The sequence below is a fragment of the Cuculus canorus genome, unplaced genomic scaffold, assembly GCF_017976375.1.
Source record: "Cuculus canorus isolate bCucCan1 unplaced genomic scaffold, bCucCan1.pri scaffold_82_arrow_ctg1, whole genome shotgun sequence".
In the NCBI taxonomy this organism is placed as follows: domain Eukaryota; kingdom Metazoa; phylum Chordata; class Aves; order Cuculiformes; family Cuculidae; genus Cuculus; species Cuculus canorus.
The window spans coordinates 47044-71456 of record NW_026527853.1 but is presented as its reverse complement, the minus strand read 5'-3'; the positions used below and the strand labels follow the sequence as shown (position 1 = coordinate 71456).

At 50.7% G+C, this 24413-nt stretch overlaps 2 protein-coding genes across 2 annotated transcripts in view; both read left to right on the top strand.

Annotated features, from left to right (window-relative positions):
- Positions 1-1665: 1665 nt before the first annotated feature.
- On the top strand, positions 1666-4228 carry LOC128850809 (hydrocephalus-inducing protein-like). The gene is made up of 5 exons (XM_054055825.1): positions 1666-1825; positions 1925-2097; positions 2540-2738; positions 3058-3158; positions 3783-4228. The coding sequence occupies exons 1-4, from the start codon at positions 1769-1771 to the stop codon at positions 3127-3129; spliced, it is 501 nt and encodes a 166-aa protein (XP_053911800.1). The 5' UTR covers positions 1666-1768; the 3' UTR covers positions 3130-3158; positions 3783-4228.
- Positions 4229-14222: 9994 nt separating this feature from the next.
- Positions 14223-24413, top strand: part of LOC128850812 (hydrocephalus-inducing protein-like) — a gene marked incomplete at its 3' end in the record, with an annotated part of 54735 nt that continues 44544 nt past the window's right edge. Inside the window, exons 1-5 of the mRNA XM_054055826.1 lie at positions 14223-14287; positions 16166-16401; positions 17248-17348; positions 18604-18739; positions 19140-19304. Of these exons, the coding sequence (XP_053911801.1) occupies positions 16210-16401; positions 17248-17348; positions 18604-18739; positions 19140-19304 (594 nt within the window). The remainder of the gene's footprint in view (positions 14288-16165; positions 16402-17247; positions 17349-18603; positions 18740-19139; positions 19305-24413) is intronic.

The following is a 24413-nucleotide window of genomic DNA, read 5'->3' as shown; positions in this document are numbered from 1 at the left end:
GCAGCTTCTCGGTACTCCTCCATTCGGCCTATTGTGCAGGCCTATGCCTTGCTTGAATGTAGCATTTTTAAAGAGCCATGTCCTTGTTCTTCGAGCCATTCTCCAACACCAGAGGAGCACAATATCCCATGAGCAGGCAGTTCAGGATTAATTAGAAGGTTTTCAGCTATCCCTGATGTCTGCCTGTGGTCTGCTTGGTGTTGTGCACTCTGATTTATCGAGTGCTACAACACTGCAGCTGTTTGATACCAATCTATGCAGAACTAGTTTTGCAAGTGCTCTCTAATTTAGAGAAGCCATCCAGGAAGCCCAGAGCAGTGCATAAACAAGAAGAAACAGCTTCTGCTTTGCTTAGTTTTGAAGCCACTGACCCGCTGTCATTGCAGCTGCCTGCCGAGGTTTCTCGCTGGCTGTGCAGGCATGGAGAAGTTCAAAACTGACCTTCAGCTACTACAGGCTCTCCACCTTGGACTACACGCTGCTTGCTTGTCTCCTCTGACCAGCTTCACTGCTTTTGATGAGGCTACAAAAGCCAATAAGGCTTCAAGAAACTGCTGTATGGGAGTGAAAAACATCTTGTGCCGTTCTACCCAAGAGAGGATAACAACCGCAGACAGATGGGACGGTTGGGATGGGATCTCCAGGGTCTTGTGCTTTCATGGACATGCTGCCCCAGGGGCACAACTCAGGGCAGGCCCAGGCAGATACTTGGGAGGTACTTGGGGCTGAAGGACCATGGATGGGTGAACTTAAGCAGACAAAAGGCACCTGAGCTTTGAAGGAGCCAGAGAGGGATGGAGCTGATCTTCCTGTGTGGTGGGTGCCTTGAGGGCCAGAGCCACAACTTTCAGCTGCTTTGAGCTGTACAGGGAGACAGAAGGAGCAATTATTCTGCTGATGGCTTTGTAAACCACTCATTAGTCTGTAGTATTACTAAAACATTACAATTTGACATGCCGGGAGGAAGAGGGGGAACCTGCAGAGGAATCCAGATAATAATTGCCTTTTCCTGATTCTCACTGCTGGAGAAAGCCTGCCTAAAAAAGTTTTCCTTGTAGCTGCTGGCTTGTTTCTGCTTTTGACATTGCTCTTTTTTTTTTAAAATGTTTTCATGTTGAAGGCACAGTTCTTGTCACCATGGGAGCTCTGGAGAGCTGGTGGCATTTTGACCACTCAAGGAATCCAAACGGTTTACAAAGCAAAGGAGGATTTTTAGCCCCGCTGATGAATGGTTTGGGGTTCCTGTTTTTTGTTTAACACTTGAACTCCAAATTCTTTTCTACGCCTGAGAGAAGGGACCTTTAGCAGAGATTTAGCATTGGTCTTGGGAATTGATCCTTTTTATTTCCTTCCCCACGACTTTGAGTTCACCCACGAAATACAGGGCGGTCTCATGACTTTTTTTGAAAGAGATAAGGTAAACTATTTTTAAAACCAAACAAAGAAGAGGGAGGAATCCATGTACCTGGTTTGCTTTAACTATTCCAACGCACAAGGAGCACCCTCATAGCATGCAACGTCCCCCTGAAAGGGATCCTTGTTCTTAGCCTGCTTTGTAGACCCTGGTCTCCCAGTGCAGCATCCTGCAGCCAGGACAGAGCGCTTTCGGCAATGTATGATAAAGGCAACGGTCTCCTCTGCAGCCTTTTCCCCTCTTGTGGACAGGTACAAGGCACAGCATTGTCCCAGCAACTTTGAGAAGATCAACATCCTCAACATCACATCCTTGGAAGCAGAGGTGCATTTCTGCTTTGAACACGATCGCAGAATGGACGTGTTCCGTTTAGACCCTCCCAGCATAAGGCTTAAACCTAATGAGAAGCAGGTAGGAGAAGATGGGCAGGTAGGGCAGGCACCTGCAGAAAAGCTGTTCCTTCTGCTCACTGAATGCTTTATTGTGTTTCTTTTTGGGGGACCGGGCCAGGAGTTGAACATTTGGCCGTACCCCACTTCAACTGGGCTCAAGGAAGACAACCTCATCTGCTGTATTGAGGACAACCCAGACCCAGTGGTCTTCCGCCTGTGCTGCCAGGGAGTGCAGGTGAAGCTGGAGGTCAGCCCCAAGAAGGTGCAGTTCAACAGGCTGCTTCTGCACAGGTCAGTCATCCTGCGGCCGCTCTGATGGACACCAGTGCTGTCAGTCAGGTCCCCTTCAGCTTCTCTTGCTGGCTGTGTGGCCACTCAAATCGGAGGCTGGACTAACATCCCTCCTCCTTCCAGCAGTTCTCAGGCTCTTGTTCACGGTTCTTTGCTGGCTCCAAGATCCCATGACAGCCACAGCTTTGTAGCCGGAGCACTGCTGTGCGATGGGCATCCTGATGCATTTGTGACTTGTGTGCTGCTTCACTGAGCCGTCCCGTTGCTCCTCCTTATCCGCCTTCTGTCAGATACACTTTTAGCCCAGGCCCTCACCTCTGAGACTTGTGACAGAGAGGAGACATTCAGCTGGGGTTTCAGAGGCGTGGGAAGGACTGCTCCGAGTTGCAGGGCTGGCGTGATTGTCGAGCAGGTGTTATTGTGTGTCTTCCTGTCTCTGCAGGACGGACAGCAAGACCGTGGTCCTGCACAAGCCTACTCCGCTGCCCGTGGCCTGGCGGATCCGTGGGCTGGAAGGCCTTGGGGAGGGCTTCTCAGTGTCGCAGGATGCAGGCATCATTGGTCCCTGCTCAGAGTTTGGCATGCGTTTGTGTTTCGAGGCCACAAAGGTTGACAGCATTAAGAAGACATTCCAAGTAGAGGTGAGAAGGACTCGGGGGTGGGCAACCCCGTGCCTTTAGGGATGGAGACTGTGCTTGAAAGGCACCGGGCGAAGAGGGCAAAAGGATGAGCCTTCATGAGAGGCCTTTGTACCTGCATTGCCTCCCCAGGCCCTTAGCAGCATGGGACTCTCACTGCTGGATACCATCAGCCTGTGAGAGAAACAGGTTAGGAATCCACAAATGCTTGCCAAGGAGGGGAGGCCATGGTGCAAGCAGCCGGCAGAGACAAGGACTCGTGTTGTCTACCAAAAGGGTTTAGGAGAACGGTCTAAGCACTGTTTGTTTCTTGCTGCCTCAGGTTTCAGATGCAGAAAAACTCCTGGGCATTGTTCAAGTTGAAAGTTGTCCAAGTCTTTGCGGAGGCCTATGACATTGGTCTGGACATCAACATTTCTACAGGTCAGTGGATGCCCCCAGAACAAAGGAATCCAGGTACCTTGCACTGCCTTGGCAGAGGGACAGCCAAAGCACATGGGATGGGATGGGATGGGATGGGATGGGATGGGATGGGATGCGATGGGATGGGATGGGATGGGATGGGATGGGATGGGATGGGATGGGACGGGATAGCACGCAGGCATGGCACAGGTACATAGCGCACGTATTCTGCAGGCTGCCAGGAGTAAAGCACTGTCAGGGCACAAAGGCAGCCCTGAGTCGGACCTTCGAACTTGGTAGTATGTAACTCCATGTGGAGGCCGATATGGGGGCTTTGAAATGGCAGTGATGTGAACAAGCAGCCGGGGACACCTGAAGGCTTGTCACAGCTTGTAAAGGTGATGGGTCTGTGCTTGGAAGCCAGGAGATGGAAGCTGAGCTCCTTAGCTGCAAAACCCTTCAGATATTCTCTGAGAAAGAGACAGGGCAGCAAAGCAGAATGAGAAAACTTCCACAAAAGGAAACTTGCTGAGAAGGATTTTGTGCCACCAGAAAACTCCAAAGATGTCTCTTGTCACCTGGTGTAGTCTACAGCAGCTCACAAATATTCACCATTTCTTACCTTGCTGTGTGGGTTTTCTGCAGGTAGAGGTTATGTGGATTTTGGAGCCCTTAAAATCCTGGTTGAGGCAAAGCAAGTGCTGACTCTGAAGAACAGAGGGAAGTACGAGATAGTGTACGGGTGGGTCCAGCTGCCTGGTCTGTGAATGCATGGTGCCACCATCTGCCCAGGCCTGCGTTCTCCTTCTGTCCGTGCTGGCACCCTCACAGTTCGGAAACATACAACATCTGGGCTTTCCAGTCCCAAGTGTTATCATAGGGAATCCAGGCCCACCCCAGCAGTTCTTCACAGCTGAGCGGGAACCAGAAAGAGACATCCTAAAATTTAAGCCACTCACCGCTGAGATTCATTTTCTTCATTCAAGGGTCAGTTCATTTCTCTTTATGAGGCTCTTTAAAGGAGGGAATGAAAAAATGCGCTGTTAGCGGTAGCTTGCAACATTTGTGAGTGACTGCTCTCAGTGTCAAGATCTGGGATTCCCCGAGCACAGCTGCACTCTTACTCTTTCATGCTTTTATGGTCCCTGAAAAGTCCTGTTTGTGCTGGTGGCACTGGTACTTTTAGCTGCAGGTGTCTTTGTTTCTTCCCTTTCTCCCCAGTTTCAAGCTGGAAGCCACAGATACCTGTCGCTGTTGAGACACGACACGGTGATGTGGCAGCAAGTTTCTCTATTGGTGTTACATGGCTGGCGGGCGCAGGCTTGATCTTACACGCGCCTCTTATACCCTTTATTAACACACGCGTCTCCGCATGATTGGATTAGCTTATACATAAACAATTTGTGAATAGATGGTACTACTTTCTTGCACAATCCTTTATTGTCTGCCCACTTCCCGTCCCATGATCTCCTTCCGGGTGCAGTAAGCAGGGGTCCCCAGCCCGCTGTGGACCCCCACATCAGAAGACATTCACCAGTTTTCCAGTTTGCTGAACTGGAAATAGTAATGCTTTGTTGACACCACATCTGCAAGGAAAGCAGTCCGGTTGGCTGGTAGTGAGTGGAGAGTTGCTTGGTCCCAGAGGTCTTGGTGTGGGAGCCGAGGTCAAGAATGCAGCAAAGGCCTGCTGTCTGACTGGGGCTACCCGAGTTGCCTCAGTTTATTCTCCGTCAAAACAAGTCTCAGAAGAGGATTTGACTTTTCTCCTGTGAATTGTGAGGGTCCAAGAGAAGCTTCCCGCAGAGCCTGGCAAGGCTGTTGAAGCAGGCTTCTAAGACGCTCTTTGAGCAGGCTGCTGTTTTTCACTGTGGGAAATATGTAGGCAGGAACCTGTCAATCACTCTACAGTTTTCCTCTGGGATTTCCAGATCTCATTGTCACCACCAAAATAAATACCCAGGAAATGTCTGGCACGTTTCTGCGACGCGCTTACCAGCTACTGAGTGATGCAGCAGGTGGTGAATCTTGCTCGCCAGGCATTTGAAGAGTTTCTGAACTGCAGTAGTCAAGTATTTCCGTCCTGCTTTGCCATAAAGAAATAGAAAGCGTTACAAAATTTTACTTCAAACTGCACAAAACCAATATTGCATGTGTGGAGATGAGGAGTGGATGAGGTTCCTTTGTCAGCTGAGGGCATCCGTCATCTCTTCCATTTTGTTCTGGGCTTCTGGTTTGACCTTTCAATAGATTATTTATACCTTAGAACGTAGGCAGCATTTTATTCGAATTCAGTTGCTTTCCATTCAGATTTCTTTTTAAATACTCTGAAGCTTCTGTGTTTCTGCTCTCTCTTTTTGCTTTCCATCTGCAGTGGAATGCCATCATGAATTCTTCTGCTGCCGGTGGTTTGCTTTGTTCTAGTATCAGCAAGTGAGGTGAGCAAAGACTCTCCTGTGCTTTGTTCCAGGTGAAGGTAGCTGCACAAGCCTTTACGGATCGGCTGTAGATGTCAGCATTGGGCTGAAGAGGAGCTTCTTGGCAATTGAGAAGACTTACCTGACTATGGCAAACCGCAGCTCTGTGGTCCTCCACAATCGAAGTGGAATTACAGCCCACTTCCAGTGGAAGGCTGTTGCTACTCGGGAACTGGAAGATCAGCGGAAGCTGAGGTTTGTTTGTAAAACTCCTTTCAGTTGGATGCTCTGCACAAGGGTGAAACTCATGTATGGCCTCAGAGTGATGTCAGTGCTTTGGAATGGTTTAGGACAAGTAAAGCATGCACAGTGTCAGGGGATGTCACAGAGCTCCAGGATAACGGAGCTCAGCACTTCCCATTGCTCCAGCCGAGCATGGGTGTTTTGGGGAGGAAAGTTTGATTGCAGCGACTAGACAGCAAATTTGTGTTTTGTGGGAGCAGAGACCACTGAGGTCCAGAGATCCGTGGGCTACAGAGGGTCCACGAGGCTGAGGAAGTATCAGTAGCTTCAGGGAACAGAACTATTGTGACAGTCACTGCAGTTGCTTCTGCTCCGGCTTTGATAATGTGGCAACTGCTTTCCCAGCAGGGTGCAGAGCAGAGCGCTTTGGTCCTAGTTTCCAGCAGAATAAGGTGTTTGTGTCCTTGCTGAGAGTTTGGAGGTGGGGGGTTCTGTGGGGAAGATAGGACGGCACAGCACCGGGAAGCGCATTTGGGCTTCAGCTGCCCGTGTCTTCGTGGTAGTGAGAGATGGGGCGGGTTCTTCAAAGGGCATCGTTTTGAAACTTTGCAGTTGCCATTTAGGACAGAAGAGAAACACAGCTGAGCAGGTGAATTGGAAATGACACACAAGAGCTTGGGTGATTTGTGAAATCCTTGTGTGACTTCTCAGCCTTGGATGGATGTAAGTCTCTAGGATTAGTCTGAACCCATCACTGACCAGGAAACTGTCCTAAACCTGCACACTTTTTAAGGGCTTCTGAGCAAATAAGATTCAGTGTAATTAGGTGAGAAACGCCTTGAAGGCCAAAGCGAGCGTTCCACTGTCTGTCAGCCCTGGAGAAACATTTCTCCTTGCGCTCTATGGGAGTGAGCTGAAGTGAGGATTTTTGGTGTTGGTGACAGCATTTGGCCATGGCTCTGTGTGCAGCTCGAAGCTTCCATGACCGTGGTTCCTTTCTATCTGCATTTGGATTTAGCTATCCTGTTTGTACTGCTGCACCTCCATCTGCTGCACATGGAGCCTTCCATTCATCCCTCAAGAGTTGTCTCCTGCTGGTTATTCATGGCCAGGGGATGGAGTGGGAAGGGAGGAGAGCAGTCTGCCAGCTGCGAAGCAGCTACGTTGCAGCCGTGCTCCCTTCTATTCTCTTGGCTGTGAATGATTTCTGCTACAACCACCAAGTGTGGGAGAGATGAGCTGCATCAAAGCTCTGCATTGAAGGCCAAAAAGGAAGAAGAAAAGGTGGTTTAAGGCTAGAGTTAAGGGTTTGGATTCAGAGGTGATGCCCCTTCCGTTCTCAGGGCCTCTGTTTTCATGCGTGTAAACCCATTAAATTTCACCGAGTTGATGCGATACCTGAATTAGTTCATCTGCTTTTTAAGTGTTGTGGGATGCTCTGCTGGAAGGCAGCATAGAGAGCAGATACACTTTGCTTATCCCTGCCAGTCAGAAAGGGAAGATGAAAAGAGCGATGCTGGTAACCTGCAGCAAAAATGCCGCTCTTTCTTCCCTTCCCAGTGAAGCACTGCAGTGGGTGCTCCTTGGTCTTTATCTGCCTCCTGCCGCGCAGCTCGATGGTAGGAGAAGCCAGCTGAAGTTGTTGTTGGATTCTCCGTCAGTCGTGGCAGTGGCTTTGAGCCAGCTCGTGCTCTCGAGGGCTGCTGGCTTTCATGAAACCTCTTCTTAGCTTGTAAGTGTGGAGTAAAACTGCCTGCCGTGCCAGAGGACAGCAAATGGCAGTTGGATCCCTTGGGACCCCGTGGCACAGGATCAGCCCCTTGCGGAGCTCCTGCTGTTCCTCCCCGAGCGTGTTGCTGCCCTTGTGTTTACATGACGGTGAGTGCAAAGATGTTGCTTATGAAATGATCTGCTTGGTTTGTCTCTCCCCGCAGGCTGTGCCACAGGCTGCAGAGGCGGGAGAATGAGATGGAGTCTTTCCTCAAGGAGTGCACGGGGGTCCCCACTCCCCGAGAACACGCTCGTCTTCTCTCCCACGGCTTCCAGAACCAGAGGGCAAAAGTGCAAGGAGACTCCATGCTGTTCTCAAACGATGTTTTCACCATTGACCCTGTGGTAAGCGATAGCTGAGAAGCTCCCTTGCTTCTCCTCGTGCCTCTCCTCCCTGACAAGGTCACTTGACAATCCCGCATCAGCTGGTTGGGTGTGCTGAGAAAGAAGAGTCCAGGTTTATCTCACGGGTCTGGGAGAACTTCTTGCAAAAAGCATTTCTGAACTGCGGGCTCCTGGCAGGCGGTCAGAGCTGCCTGAAGGTGAACTCTGTTGCAAGGGCTATAAATTGAGGCACTTAAGTGTCCTTACAGCCTTCAGAGGTATCAGTTGTTACACGTAAGGGCACATCTTACCCGTAGCGTAAGGGGATTAGCAAAAGGTCTTAGAGCACTGTTGGTTCACATATTGATCAGCAGAATGAGATGGTCTGTGGTAAGAAGGCTAAATGCAAGCCAAGTTTAATCACAGAAATACCGGTCCCTTCACATAACTTGGACTTTGAGCATGCCTGAATCTGCCTTCCAGTGTCACCTGTGAGCCTGGACACGAGGGCTTTTTGAGTTCTGTTGCACATAGGTAGAGCTTTTCTGTTTCTGCAAGCAAAGCCGCATGTCCTTCAATCAACCAGGGCCCTGATTCTGAGTATTTGCATGGTGTGAGACGAAGAATGCCTGCTGTCTGAGTAGTGCAAAATCCCTTCTCATCTTGGAGTAGACTCTGGAATAATCTCAACCTCTTCTTTATTTAAGACAGATGAAATGGAATTTCCTCCCCCCTTGGAAGGGGATCGTGTTCTCCTCTCGGTTTCTCCTGTAGTTCCTGTAAGGCTGAGAGCCACCAATGTCAGCACAACTGCAGTTTTGTGCCGCTGTAGCTGACAGCACCATGATGTGACCGTGAGATTGTGTCAGAGTGATAGGGAAATTGTAGAGCGTGGGAGCTGATCAGCTGAGCATGAAGAGCATCGTGTGCTGTGTCAGCGCTAGTTTTGGAGGGCTCCTGCTTCGTTACAGTTGGACTGTGTCTCCACAAGTAGCTTAACCTGCTCTTCAGTTTGTGAAGTACATTAAGGTGGGGTCCTGAGTCTGTCTGCCCACAGCTCTGAGTCCTGGTACTGCAGGTGATGATGTCCCTGCAGCATCCCTGTGGGAGCCAAAGGCTCTGATATGCAGCACGGTGACTGCGGGTTGCAGGCTGATGTCCCCGGTTTGCTGCTTGAAGCAAGTCTGTTGTCGTGTCATAAGACTTCATCTTCCTGCAGTTGTTTTCTGGGTAGAAATATGAAAAGTTTGATTTAGCAAATGTGCTTGGTCCAGGTTTTGAGAGGGTTCCAAGTGACTTAATGCTTTTAGACTTCTGTTTTCTTCTTACTGTGGTGGCGGTGGTGGTTTGTTGGTGTTGGCAACAGTTTCCTCCACCCGTTCTTGCCTCTCTTCTGTTGACTCTGAGCGGACTGTGCCTTAGGGAATTATTTGCAGCTGCAGCCCAATAACTCCCTGCGTCACAGCTCTGTGATTTGTGTGGGGACAGCCCTTTGAGCCGTAAGCGCTAAGTTGAACAGGAAGCGTTACAGTTATTTAATATTTATGCTGTGGGAGTTCTGGAGAAGGCACTGAGGATGCCCAGCAGCAAGCAGAGTCAAAGCCTCACTTCAATGACAGAAAAATATCTCTGTTCAACTCCTCATTCCTGGTAGAGAAACATGACAGTTGTCAGAGGTGCACATATTTATGTCAACAATACGTGAAGAGACATTTATCAGGCCAGGGCTTGAGAGGATGGAAGTGGTGCTATTGTTTAAACCAGTTGCAAGGAGCGATTGAGAGGCTTCAAGAACCAGGGCTGTCTCCAAAATCACGCAGCAGGGCTCCCGGGGCTGAACACCAGTGCCGGGGCTCTGTCTGGGAGAGACGCAGAGGGAGAAGGCCCTGAGGAGATAGCAGACAGTTGCGGACACACTGCTAGCATGGCCCAGTCTTAAATCCCTGAGGAAGAGCGTGAAAAGGAAAAGAGTTTCTTCATAGAAAGAGGTGTGGAGCTGTAAGCAAATCCCACCTCTTCTTATCCGAGCCTGTGTTCAGGGAAACAGGAATGTATGCACCTTGCAGAGAGAAACAGGATGCATCTGACTCCTTCAGGCCATCAGTCGGCTGGAAGAGCCTGCGTGGTGGCTCACTGCTCACGGCACAGGGCAGAAACAGCCGTCAGCAGGAAGGATCCGGAGCAGGAGGGCTTGTTCTGCGGGTGCCGAGAGCCCCGGCTCACGGGGCACATTATGTACTTTTAGGTACCTGTGCAGGGGAAGGGTGGAAGTGCAGCACTTTTGTAACCGAGAATGGAGGAAAAATACGTTTGATTTGCTCAGTCTTTTCTGATCCGAGTCAAAGCGTTCCTGTAGCCATAGTGCCACAGAGCTAGAGCTGAAGATTTGGAGGAGAGAGGTCCCTTAGAGTGCCTGGTACTTCTGAAGAAATCCTGCCTGATTTGCTGGAGTATGAGCCACTTTGGTTCCTTCACTATAGCCTGAATTTAACCACATGCTTCTCCCAGGTGCCGGTAAAGGTAGGGGACTTAGAAAGTTTATTTTGCAGCTGATTCCAAACTCTCCTATAAATTTTGGTGACAGGTATTGCTGGCTCCTTGCTCTGCACGGATGCTCTGAAAAGTGCTCCAGGGCCAGGGCTGAAAACAAGAAATGTAACATTTGAAGATGCATGAGTTGTCATCTGCGTCTATTTTAGGAGGGAGATGTCTTGCCAAATTCTTCGGTTGAAATTAATGTGATCTTCAAACCCCGAGAAGCCAGAGTCTATCAACAAACAGTCTGCTGTGACGTTTCAGGTATGGCTCCTTAGTCTCTCAGCTCACTCTGCTGTTGTGTAATTGCTAGGAAGGGTCAGCGGTCAGCTTGACTCCAGTTTGAACCCTGCAATTCCAGCAGCAAATGAAGTGCGGTTCTCTACAAGGGGAAGTGACTGTGCCTCTGATGCTCTCAATACCCGGCGCAGCTCTAAAAGCCTTGAGTCCTTGTGGGAAGCAGCTCTGCCTTCATGGTTGGTGGCTCTGTAATTTTCCAGGATGCCGTGTGCACGGAATTTGGCAGCAGTGGGTTCTTGCTGTGACCCTTTGCTACCACTGTGTGAGAACCCCAGGGCTTTAAGTGATTTCCATGATGGAAAAGAGTTTGCCTGAAGGCTGCAGAGGAAAGTTGTGGGATTGCCTGCCGCCCAGCCTGGGCTCCCAGGACCTGGAGTGATTCCTTCCTACAGGGAGCTCTTTGCCCGTGGGCCCTGGCAGACAGTGTGATGGTATCAGCTCTGGGCAGCGATGGTCAGAGACGTCCCACCTGAACACACAGCAAGGCCAGCAGGGCCTGGGAGGTGGCTGAAGGCTGGGGCAGCCTGGGGCGAGTCTGCAGCCGGAAGCAGTGTTTTTAAAATCCTCTGTTAATAATGCATACAAAATGGGCGGCAGCAGCAGCCTCAGCTTCATCTCTCGTGCTAATGTGTTGGGAGAAGCTGTCCTCCCAGCGCCTGCGCAGGGAGAGCTCCGGTGCCTCCTTTCTGCAGGCAGAAAAGCGCTGGTGCGGGGGTTGGGAAGCCCAGCAGCAAATGCTGTCCCGAGGACTTGGGCATCGTGCCATGGGCTGGTGCCACTGCAAAGATAACCCTCACCAAGCAAAAGGGAGGAGGGGGAAAGAAAAACTGATGATCGGAGAGGCAAAGCTCCCTTCTCGGGATCCCAGCAGCCTGCAAGCTTGTCCCAGCCAGTCTTAAGCGTGGGCTGGGGGATAACATGGTGTTGGCAGGAAAGCTGATGCTGAGTGCCCTGGAGCTGTGGGGCTGCCTGTGCGTCCTCAGCATCCGGGCTGCTGGGCTGCTGCTGTTGGGAGGCGCTAGATCAAAACAGTAAAGAAATAAAGGGAATCCATGGTTGATATTACCAACAGCTGAGGGAAATGGATAAAAGAACAGCGTGGTTAATACTTTGCTAGAGAAGAGTGGTGAGAGGGGCTGTTGACCTCAGTAGAGAGACAATTATGTTGGCTTTGTGTTTGGAGGGAAAAGGCTGCTATTTTTGGAGATCAGGAAGGAACATTTCACAATCAAATAATTTGATCTCCTCTGTCCCTGCCCCAAAATTGGTCACAGGATGTTATTGCATAAGCAGCTCTCTTCTTGTGGGAGGGCAGGTTTTGCTTGTAAAGATGTGCTGATGACAGGTGAAACAGAGTTTTTCCTGGATAGTGCCACTGCCTCTGCCCCGCGATGGCCTTGCTCCTGAGGAAGGAAAGAGCTGGCAGCGGGACAGTGGTCTTTTCATTTCCCCATTACCAAATGAAGTTATCCTTTTTCCCTATCAGTGCCCTGGCTCCCAGTGCCCACCATGTCCTCCCCTTCCCTGTGGCCACTCTCTACGCTGTTGTGTCAGCACAACCCGTTCTGTCTCGTGAGTGCAGAGCGTATGTCTCAGTGAAAGGGGATTGGTGTTACTTTGTTGAATTTCATCCTCAGCCGTGTACTCCCCTATTCCTGGATGGTGGCTCCTATGCAGCGGGTCGGATGGTGCCCCAGCATCCCCATCTGCTCCCATACAACTGTCCCTTGGCAGTAATTCCCATTGCAGTCCACTCCTCTTTGAGGTGTCAGCTGCGTCCTTGATTTCAAAGATCTTTTATCTCTCGTTCTGCAGCCCCACAACTCCAGGTATTTGTTTTCAAACTCCTTGGGGATACCCACCTACGAGGACAAGCTCAGCCTCCCTCTTTGGGAAGCTTTGAGCACCTCGATGGAGCCAAACTCCCAGTTCTTTTGAATGGAGGCGAGCTGGCTGGTGGGACACTGGGCTGCAAAGGAAGGAACGAGGATGAGAGTTCATGTGGTTCCTCTCCCACCTCCCTGCTCTGCGAGGACCCTGATCTCCCTTCATAAATGCATTATTTACTGCTATTGTAAACTACTGATGCTGCCAAAACCACCTCCTCTCCCCCCGTTTTCTTGCAGGCTGTACTGTTATAGGCTGTGGTGCCCAGAGCTCTGGGTTGTCTCCTTGCCTGAGCCTTCTGGCAGTCGTTGAGGTGTAACTTGCTCAGAGACGCAGTGCCTTCAGCCGAAATGGCAGCCATTGGCTGGCAAGGCTCATCCTGGGCAGTGTCCCAGAGTGATTCCCTGTTGTGGTTGGTTTGGAGGTTGTTTTCTATCCTCTCCTGGGATGTGCTGTAATGGAAAGTGTGTCTGCTGGCTTTGCTCCATCCAAAGTCAGCTGTTGGGGCTTGGGAAGTTCAGTCTGATTCCATGACATCTCTGGAGAGGGAACTTCATCGTTAGCAGAGGTTTGCTACCTGGCATCCTCAGGAACTGCCTCAGCTCCAAGACTCAAGATTCTTATTAGCGGTGGATTGAAACCCCTGGAAGTCACTTTTTCTGAGTGCTTTTTGTCTGTGCAATCAGAAGATGCCCAAAGCAGAGGTGATTATTCTTTACTGGGAAACTAAACTTACAAGGCTTGAATGCTTTTTTCTTTGGTGTTTAGAAAGGGGGACACCATGGATGAACACAAGTCCCTCCTGCAGGATGCTGGGGTCTGTTCACGTGCAGAACAGAACCAGTGGCAGTCCTGTGAGCAAAACCAGCACGTGCTGTTCACTGTGGTCCTTGATTTTTAACTAAGAGGCAGAGCTGGCATTGAGTGGCATCAACCATGAAATAAATTAGTGAATGGTGTGCAGCTCCAAGTGCTGATTTCAGTGGATGTTGGTGAGTTTGGGAGCTTGGATTCTGGCTGCTGAATTTAAGAATGGGTGAGAAGGTGTAGTGGGTCCAGAACGCCCGTGTTTGGTTTAACACGTGTGTTGCTCTTGGGTGTGAGCTGGTGCCTCAGTGCCAAGCTGGTACTTTCCTCCAAGATTCACGTGGCCGCTGTGTAGGACGTTGCTGTTCTTGTTGCGGTCGACGGGATTCTGGGCACTTTCCTGGATTAGCGTTTCAAAATCCTGCATGCCTAATGATTGTGTGGATCCAAATCATCTGAGGAGATGACCTTGTACTCCATGGAAACACTAGTTCCACGTTACAGATGGGGAAACTGAGGCACAGAGCCATCATTTGTTCAGGGTCCTTCATAGGGCCAGCAGCAACCTGAGGGCAAACCCTGCCTGGCGCAGTGCCCTCAGCCGCATCAGCGGCTCTCAGCTGCCAGCTGCTTTGCCTGGGCTGCCTCCTGTCCACACGGATGTGATGCTGAGCACAAGGGTGACTGGTTGATTTGAAAGTCACCATGGTTCTGAGACCAGGTTTTGTTGATCTGAGTGGTAATGCAAGCTGAAAGCTTTGCACGTCTCTAACCAAGCTAATGCCTGTCTTTGTCCTCACAGGGGCTGTGTCATTGGACCAACTTTGCATTTTGATGTACCTTCTCTCCACTTTGGTGACGTCTCGTTTGGTGAGTGCACCCTGGGCTGGGACCTTGAGTTGAGAGGTCTGTGTGTGGCCAATGTGGAGCACTGCAGCATGAGAACATGCGTCACTTGTGTTCCTCTGCAGCGGCCTTTGGGGTGTTAGACCAGGGCTGCTGGTTGCTTAGGCAGCATTCGGCCACCATGAGGTCAAATGGGAGCAAAGGAATAGGAAATGAGTGTGTCCTGGTGTCCCTCATAGTCTGTCCAGCCCCAGCCTCCTGATCCTTGGCAGCAGAATGACTGTGAAAGTCCACGTCCCAGAAGGGCCCAGGGTATGGGACTGTAGGAGAAGGGAATTTGCGCTACATAGGAGGCTATAGCTGCTCTGGGTGAATGTTCCTGATGCCACAGTTTCCCACCTGACCTTTAGCGTGAGATATCACGTAGCACTACAAGGGCACCTTGTTATCACCAACCAGCGAATATGCCCAAACGTTGGATCTTCATCAGGCACTGATGGTCTTGGAGATGTGGGCTCCATCCCTGATGAAAGGCCAGCTCTGCTGACAGAGCCCGTGGCTGAGCAACCAGAGCATCTCCATTGAAATGCAGATTCTGGTTTTGCATCTCGGTCTCAGAAAAGGTTTTCTACTGAGATGTTCTCCGGTTTAAGTGCAAAATCACTCGTGGATTGATTGAAGGGCCGTTCTCATTCTGTGCTCAGGGTGCCTCTGTTCACAGACCTTCTAACAAAACTCACTGCGTTTCTGAGCCACTTCCTCCCCTCCCTACATCCTCACACTGGCACTTCTTTGTTTCCTTTTGAGAAAATGAAACAGTAAGAAATGCACCGGGCAGAAATATGGTTATGTAATAGGAGACTGGCGCTACTAAATCTGATTTCATTGACAAGGTCTTTGCAGCTGAAGGCAGCTGTTGGCTGTGCTGATAACTGCTGTCCGTGTCTGGAGACTTCGGTCCCGTTCGGGGCTGTGAGGTCTGGGTTTGTCCTTTTTGTGTCCCCCGCCTCCCTGCTGGCGTCACTGTCGATGGCTCAGATGAGCTCCGTGCTGTGTCTGCAGCTGGTTTCCCTCCCCGCTGCGTTCCAGTGGCACTTGGTCAGCAGCCGTGGGAGAGGCCTCCTTCTCGCAGAGCTGCCAGCCAGGCCAGATGGCCGCTCCAGAGCAGGCTGTGGCCGCTGTCCTGTCTCTGCAGAGCGGCCCGGCCGGGGGTGGCTGTGTCACGTGCAGAATGGAAAGCTGATACCTTTGCGGGCAATAACCAAAGCCAGTGTGCAGTGTGGATGCCGTGTCCCCATTAGGTAGGTCAGGTGAGGCACAGCTCTTGCTAATTCCTAAGCCAGCACCGGGCTTGCCTCCTGTGGAGCGACCTGCAAGTTGTCCCATGCTCAGCCTGGTTGACCCAAACCAGAGATGCCGTAAGGATCCTGCCTAAAGAAACCGCATTGGAGTGCGTTTCCTCATGCTGTAGTTCCCAAGTTCATCCGTCCCTTATCTTCCTGTAGCTTCTCCTCAGTGCCAATATTCTACTTGTTCACGGAGTTAACGGGGAATTTTATGGATTCAGTGTTCAGAATAAGTGGTCTGTGTGGATGCACACTCATAAGTGAAACATAATTCATGCTGTTTTGGGTGGAGGTGTGAGAGAGCTCCTCAGTTAAAGAGGAAAAAACTTCTGGTGTTCAGCGTTGCTAAGAGCGGGCATTACCAAGGAAGCAATCTCTGTGATCAGTATAAAAGGGAACTTCAGTGACAATTAATCACTTGCTCAGCTTCTCAAATTAGCTGTAACTGAGATTGAAAAGAGCTAAACTCCAAGCACAGTTTTATCGTAACAGGATATTCACACAAGGAATCCTTGGATAATTGGTGCATGAATTCATACTTGGGTCGTTTTCCTAGGCTTTCCTCGCACGTTGTCCTGTCGCCTCACTAACACCTCCTCGATGCCCGTGACCTTCAACCTTCGCATTCCTGGGGACGGCAACGGAGAGCACAGTGCCACCAGTTCTGTCCTGATGGCAGGAAAGACTCACCTGTCCCGGAGAAGGGGAGCTCAAGGGTATATCAGGCCAACTGAATTTACCATAACTCCCTGCAGAGGGACCATCCGCCCCCAGGCATTCTTGGATATCCAGGTATGGGAACTGTCTGGCCATACATGCTTCAGCAGGTGGAGCTGAAGCTTTGCTGTTGTATGAGAGGGTTTTAGGGCTGCTAGCATACACAAGTAAGAGACACGCACTAGTGTTAGGCTTTTCTTGGCTGGGTTACTCTGGGGCGTTTCTGAAGGAGCACCATTTTCTCTCCAAAATGATAAGCTGAAGGTCTTGTACTGTATTGTCAAGGAAAGAAGCCGTCTGTGTTTTGAGAGGTGCTTAGAGCAATTTCTTTGATTTGCTGTAGGCAGAGGAAAGATGAGGACCGAAGGTGGCCATTAAAAAGAGAGATGTCATTGCATAAAACAGTTTGGTTTTCTTCTCGGTCTGATTTTGCCTCTCCTGGTGAGCAGAAGGAGCTGTGTTCACTGCAGAGATCTCCGGTGCAGGCTGGAAAAGCTCTGGTACCCGTGAACTGCACAGTGTCTGCTGGGCCACGTTTTGCCCTCAGCTTCCCACTGTAAAATTGAGCTCATTATGTTGACGTCAACAGTTTTTCTCTGGTTTTTCATGATTGTAGTCAAGACTAAAAATTGGTCCCTTAATTTTAATACAGTGGTGAGTAGAGCATTAGTCCAACTGTGTTTTGATTTAGCTGATGTGTGCTCCGATAACTACGTGGTGTATTTAACAAAGCAGATATTGTCAGAAGACTTTTATCACTCTCATAGACTGTGCTCTACCAGTCTATGTGTGTGCGGACCAGCAGAAGAACTAGGGCAAAATCCTCCCTTTCCTTACCGTGGAAGGAGAACTGGAGGACACCATGCATAGCCAATAGCTTTTGGGAGTGACGAAGCATTTGCTGCTCTTCTCTTCCACCAGGTCACTCTATGTTCCAACACTTTGAAGAGTTACAAACTGGCACTGGTGGTGGACGTGGAGGGTGTTGGCAAGAAGGTGTCATCATTGCTCCTCACAGCCAGGTATCCGCACTTTCCTTGCAGCTCATCATCTCTATGCGTTCACCACCGGCACGCTGGCTTGCATGTGGTTTGCTGGCTCCAGCTGCCAAGAAGAAGCACTGCCTAACGAGGCAGCTCTGCCCAGCCAGACATGGGAGCAGCAGTGCTTTGAAAGCAGCTCGTGTTGTGAAGCACCTGGGCTCTGGCGGACAGGCACGGCCCTGAGCCTCCTTTGAAATGGAACAGCAATTATAGTCATTATTAGCCTGGGTTTTGGTGCTTGAGGTGTAAGAGATTTCCAAAGGGCCATCTCTCCTCCTTCCTGCAAGCGCTAGAGTTGTGCTGGGTTGCGATCAAAATGCAAATACTGTTTGGGATGCAGTGAGCCTGCTGAAAGCAGAACTGTCTGGTTCAGTTAATGAAGGTGCATGCAAATGGGGAAGGGTCTTGTGGCAGGACTGATGAGGGAAAAATCAAGATATGAGCTCACAAAAGGACCAATAGTCCTTGGTGGGGAAGGTGAGCTCAGGTTTTTCTGCTTCCCTCTGGTTCTTTTGAGCATTACCATTCTCAGACTTAAGGCAAAAGTTGTTCCGGCTGCAGCCAGGGTCGGTCCTGTTGTGCCGCAGTGAGTATCTGTTTGATTCCAAGAGGGATTAGTTTCCCTCTCCCAGGCATAGCCGTCCAGTCAGTGTCTGGGCTGCAGTTTTGTAAAAGTAGTGCCGATGGGAAGAGATGGTGTATGGACCCATGGGGACGGAATTAGGAGACGGCGCTCACCCACTGCATAAGGCAGGTGGTGGCTGGTGCCCTCCATCACTGGGACAAAGTGGCTGAGTTTTCAGGCAGGGCAACAGCGCTGTGGGAGAGGAGGGAGTCATCTTTACTGAGATACTTGAGTCTTGTGTTCCCTGAGCCTCGGCAACCACTGTACCCCGTTGGGAAGGCTCTCCCTGAATTCATGCCTTTCTGGGACCATTGGAAGGGTCCTTGCAAGCGTCCTGCAGTGAAGGTATCCATCAGACAGCTCTGGCCCAGGGCGCTACGCTTTGCCTGGGCACCTGGCAGCCTCTGTGATGCCGAGTCTCAGGGTTTTCGCCTCCTTTACAAGAGGCTGTTGAGTAAGGAGTTAAAGGCGGTTTATCGCTGTAGGGGTATTAAATGTCTCTTTGGCAGTGACAAACATGTTATGCTTGATTTCTTGCTGTTCAGGGAGTAATCGAATTCTCCATTCTCTCGGTATCTCTAATTCCCTTTTGGTCATCTCTCTGCCTAGATGCGTAGTTCCTCTGCTGCGAGCGCTCAACCCTGTTATGACCTTTGGACAGTGCTTCCTAAAAGTCCCCTATCAGCAGATGCTGACCCTTGTGAATGACAGCAATCTTCCAGGCTGCTACAGGATTCTTCCTCAGGTTTGGCATTGCATCCGCCTCCTGCCCTCTAATGTTATCGAGGGGGTTATTAGAGGAAAAGTAAGAAGGGTTCTGTGTAAGACTGGTGGATTATATTCAGGTTGGTTCCTGTGTTCATATTCCTACCTGAATAGAAACTCCTTAGGAAGCAGTTTATCTCCTAATCTTTGGGATGCTTTCATGTAGGAGAACTTAGAGGGTTGTGAAAAGCTGCTGCAAGAAGGCTGCCAGCACAGGTGTGGGTGTGGATGCAGCAGCTTCTGGACCCCCTCCAGGTGCCAAGTCCATGCTGGTCTTGTGCTTTCTCCTAGAGGTTTTTTACAATGTGTTAATTGCTGCTGTGGTAGGTGTGGAGAAGTTTAACTTCCTCTGAAGCTGAGTTTGCTTCTTTCCCTTATAGGAATACAAGGATGCTGCTGCTGTGCGGTACTCCAGCCTTGCGCCATGTGGGATTATCCAGCCACACAGCTCGGTGGAGGTCCCGTTTACACTGCAAGCCCAGGTGGTGGGAGAGCAGGACACTGTTGCTCGTGTCATGACAATAGGGAGCGAAGGAGCCCCACTGGTGAGTGCTGGGGGAGATGCCTGTCATCGTGCGACTTGTGCTGGGGGGCCTAAAGGGTACAGGGATTCTTCCTGAGGAAAGAAGGACTCGTAACACATGGCTGGTGTGGACAAGGACCAAAGGGGTTCACGGCATGAGCTACAGCCAGTACCCAGAATCCCAGAGAATCCCAGTTGTCCCTGAAGAGATGACTGGCATGAGACTGAGCAAGTATGCGCACCCATTAAGGTGATCTTGAACGTGCAGCGTTTATGCTCGGTTGCTGCCAGCACCCAGCGAGTGCTGTTAGAAACCTCATCGGGTATGGTGACAGCACAGAGAGAAGCTTCTGGCTGCCAGGAGGGGTTCTTCGTGTTTTCTGTAGGACTGCCCTATGGTTTGGGTGTTTCAATCCTTCCTGGTCCAGAGCTTTCTGGGCTGGCTGTTCTGCCAGCCCTCTTGTACATCCTGCGCTGGGGTCAAATCCTCCCCATATGGATCCTATGATGCAGGTCTGACCTCGGGGGAATCACTGCAATGGATTCTAAGAAAGCAAAACGTAGGCTGGCTCCTGTTGTCTTAGGTTACGCCATGTGGTATTGATGCAAAGTCTTTACGGAGTTGAGTGAAGTATCGCACGGATCCTTCACCCAGGGTCCCCTGGGGTTTTCTTTGCTGGTGACTGTATGCCCGCCTCCATCTGGTGTGTGTCATCTGCTACATTTAGGAGCTGGTAAAAGCCAGCCCTGGGGCTGCCGATGGCCAGGCAGCCTCGAGTGCCTCAGGCAGGGGATTTGGCAGCCGGCCGCTGTCGGAATAAGCGCTCAGTCACACCACAGCTCTCTGCTGGGACAGAGGCTCTTCATCCTTAAATGATCAAGTGTGAGATTGCACACCCATCAACAGAGCCAGCAGTGCTGCTCAGAGGTGGCGACGTTACTGACGGAAAAGTTGCCTTCTCCTTTCACTGCCTCGCCCCGTGTGTCCCATTGCCTGCAACGGTGTTGAATGTAGTGTTTTCCTGTTGCTTTTAAGAAGACTGTGGATGGAGGGATTTTTATAAGCCCTTTCCTTGCCAAGGACCGTGTCCTATTAGCACACCCAGTGAGCCTGGGCATCCTCCAGATTTTATTCTGCTCATCTCCAAAGGGCTCTGCCTGGCCTTTGCTGCTTCGGCCCCACTGTCATCTGGAAGCAAAGTCAGCTGGTGAGGCACATCTCTTTCCTCCGGCTCCTCCTTCCCGGGAGCTTTGGGCAGCGTCACCAAGACTACAGCTCCCCACGCCTTCCTTCTCCCGGAGGGATAAAATGACCACCACCATGCATGGCTTCAGCTCCTTCTTTTTGAGGTGCCAGCCTTTGTAAGTGAATTTTGGCTGGCTTTTGCATGGTGTCCTGCCAGGTGATGAGGAATTATGGATGCTGCTGCTCCTGGCTGAGTTGCCTGGTGATTCTGACAGCTGTCAATGTCATTTCCTGGAGTCAGACATCCTTGGAGGTTTGGCATTGTGCAGGCTGTTTTCTTTTGTGGTTAATTCATACTCTGTGTCCTCAGTGAATCAGGATTTTGTCAGTGTTGGGAGTTTTCTCTATTCAGATCCTGCTGGAGTGTTTGGAACCGATGAAATCCAGCCAGGCTGGATAAATTCTCAGTCTTTTTAATGTTGTGAGAAGGTGGTTTAGCAAAGGGGTCTGCATTCCTCCTCTATAGACTGTGCCAGTTCTGCAAGAACAAAACTTTTGGGTCTCAGACTGTCAAAAGGGAAAACAAAAATGCTGCTTGAATGATGCAATTGTTAATGTCTCTTATTCATATTGTACCAGGAGGACACATAAGCATACCCGGTGACAAGTGGCTTGCAGGATCTCTCCTGTGAAGATCCTGCTTTGCTCCTGGCTTGTGCCGGTTTCCAGAGGGTTGGCTTTGGGGATGTTAAAGAAGTTCCTGTCCAAGTGTAGCTGCGCAGCAGCAGGAGTCGGGGAGGGTGGTTTGGGGCACAAGAGAGCAGGCCCAGGGGAGAGAAAGGGGAGCTAACGCGTGGAGGAGCTGTGGAAAAGCAAGCGTGAGAAACTGGGCTTCTCCGTCTGCTGGTAATGGGAGCCTGTGGTTTTCAGACGGGATCACTCCAGGTCCCTCGCTTGCTCCAGGCTTTCTGTTTCAGTCTGACAACACTGCAGACTTCAAAGAGCTGTAATTATTGCTCAGTCTAGGAGCACTCAGAGCTGTCTGACCTTTTTAAACTTTCCCTGTTGTTTTTGATCTTTCCTACCTGCTTCCCGGAGCAGGAAATCCATTTGGTGAGCATTGGTGAAGGACCAGTTGTCTACGTGCATCCGAGCAAGATAAATTTTGGCCGTATCCAAGTCCTACAAGATGCTTCCCGAACTCTCCACCTGTCCAACCAGACTCTCGCCCCTGCATCCTTCCGGGTAGAGATGGTAGGTATCTGTGGGGCTATTTTCTGACAAAACCGACTGGTCCGTAGCAGCCTGTGAATTGATTTTTATCTACAACGTTTTCTGTCAGAGAGAAAGCAAGCTGTTCCACCACAGTGCAACAAGAGGAGCCTGGCTCTGGGGGCAGTTTTACCTGGAGCAGTCCTCAATAAATAGGGAGTTTGCATGGATGTTTGAGCAGAAATGAGCCTGCATCATATTGACAAGTTCCCCCTTTATTTTGTGGGAAGTGCTTAGCTCTGACAATCATGCTTTTGGAGCTCCAGGAGATCAAGAGAGCCCTGTAGCCCGTTGCTCCTGAGAGGACATGGGTTCCCCTCTGGTTTCCCTGTGATGTCTGCTTTTGCTTGGTGTCTCAGTCCTGTTAATGATAGAGATCAGGGTGTGGGTGCTCTCTCCGGAGAGGTATGGCTTGGCAAAGTACAGCTGCATTTTTAATGCTGAGTTCTGCTTCCCCTTTCACTGGCGCAAGGCCAGAATGACCCAATCACTTTAATTAACCAGCCTTGAGTAGCTTCAAGAGAATGAAGTGTGGTGGCTCGTCAGCCATGCCTTAGGTCGGCATCCATCCATCTCTCAGATGCTGCTGGTGTCCATTGTAATCAAACTGTGGTAGATCTTATTCCCAATGGTAGTCTGTCCTGGGAGAAGCTAACGATCTCAGCACTGAGCTTCTCGGTGAAGCGATTGATCCCAACCCTTGTCTAGCATGCGGGGACTCTGATGTCCAATAGTGCAAGCTCCTACGGGGCCAAAACGGTCACTGTCTTTATCTCCTCAGTGCGTAGAGCTATTGCACTATTTTCCAGAGCATTCCAGGGTAAGCAAGGAGCAGGGATATTGTCAGAAGTTAGATTTTGGTCTTCAGAGTTGGGGGACAGCTTTCGCACAGCTCCAAGAAATTTTGTGTTCCTTAGACACAGTTTGTATTGGTGTAGGCAGAAGCTGACCTGGAAGCCTGAGTGAATGTGGCCTGGCAGAGGCTTTTGGACCTGGCAGGTCTCCTGTTGGGTGATGGGCTGTGCTGCCCCTGGACCCACACCAAATGCTAACAGAGGGAACGAGGACACGATGCTCCCCTGGAGTGGGCTGTTGGGCTGGCAGGCCATTGTGGGCCTCTGCTGGGCCACCCTCGGAAATTCGGTCTTGCTTCCTTGAGACAGCCCATGATGACTCCTCAGTAGTAGTTTCTTGGGTACAGTGTACTGCCCGGCTTGTTGCCAGGCTGCGATAAATGGGCCTTGTCAAGTGGCAGACTTGCAGATTGACCTCTGGAGCAGAGCTGTCAGGTCTCCTTTACAAGTGAGCCACCCTGTGTCAGCACGATCACGGGAAGGTCACTGCAAACCTGACCCCACCGGCTTGCCGTGAACATGCTGGCTGGGTGGCCCTCCGCTGGTGGCAGTGCAGTGGGTGCTGCTGAGGCTCGTGATCAGCTGTGGATGGGATGCAGGAACAGCAGCAGAGGGCTGGTGGGAGCCTGTGCGGTCAGTGAGGCCTCACTGGTTACTCTGTGCCGACTGCTTTCCTCCACCCCATTCTCATTGTGGCTTTTTTAAGACACTCTTTTCCAACTCTAGGGGATAAATTAAATGGAGCTGAGTTTATTAGCTTTGCCGGCATCTGCAATACTTTTGATGCCTTTGGGATGCTCCATGCTGGGATGCCGGCACGCAGACCTGACCTGGTTTCCATGCAGGGCGCAATCAGCCTAAGGAACTATTGTAGCTGGGACACCCCCACACACTGGTGGGACTTTGAACGCTCAGCCAGTTCTTTCTTTCCTGCCCTCCAGCTCCTCTCATCCTCACCATTAGCAGAGCTCGTTTTGGGGGGTTATTGTAATGTTTCCCATGACTTGGAAGTGCAGCTTTGTTTTGTGATGCTCTTCTCCCTGGGCTGGCTGGTGTCCTGTTGGAGCTGCCAGCTTGACAGATGGAAAGCCAAGCTAACGTCACCTGGATCAAGCACTCGCTTGGATCATGTCAGGCCTCCAAGCACATTGTTGCTTTCTATTAAAAACCCTTTTCTCTTCCAGTATGGCAGTGTTCTGGGTGAGTAGTGCCCATCATCCCAAACACAGCACTGAACTGTGCTGCATGTGCCACCAAAACGTGATGGGCACTTGGAAGCTGTGCGTCTCCAGCCCAGTGCATTTCGTGCTGGCCAGGGAGCATCACCTGCATTGCTGTCTGTCTGCTGCAAGCTTGCTCCCTGTGAATGTGGTCTTGGATGGGCTGGGTGTCCAGCACCCTCATGGCCCCATCCACAGAGGGAGGTCCCTGAGGAAGAGGGTGCTTGGGAAGCCTGGGCCGTGCCCACCAGGCACACAGTTTGTAGTTTTCTTTCTGCTTGGCGCTTGACTGCCCTGCTGTAAACATTTATAGCTGGATATTCCAAAGTAGGGGGCACTGGGGAAAGAAGACTGGTGTTGGGCTCTTGATCAGCTGGTTTTGCAGAGCTGTTCTTCAGTCTCTCAGCAGCATCCCCCAGTTCTGTGGCTGCTGCAATGGGATTTGAGCTGTCCTGGCTTCCTCTGGCCTCGAGCTTGTATGGAAACTCAGCCAACCATAGGGAGGAAGCCAGGAGAGGTAAAGTAGCTTCTGTTGGCACGCGTTCCAAAAGGGAGGCTGGAGGGGGAATAGCCTTCTCCTGAGGATGAGCATGCCTCGG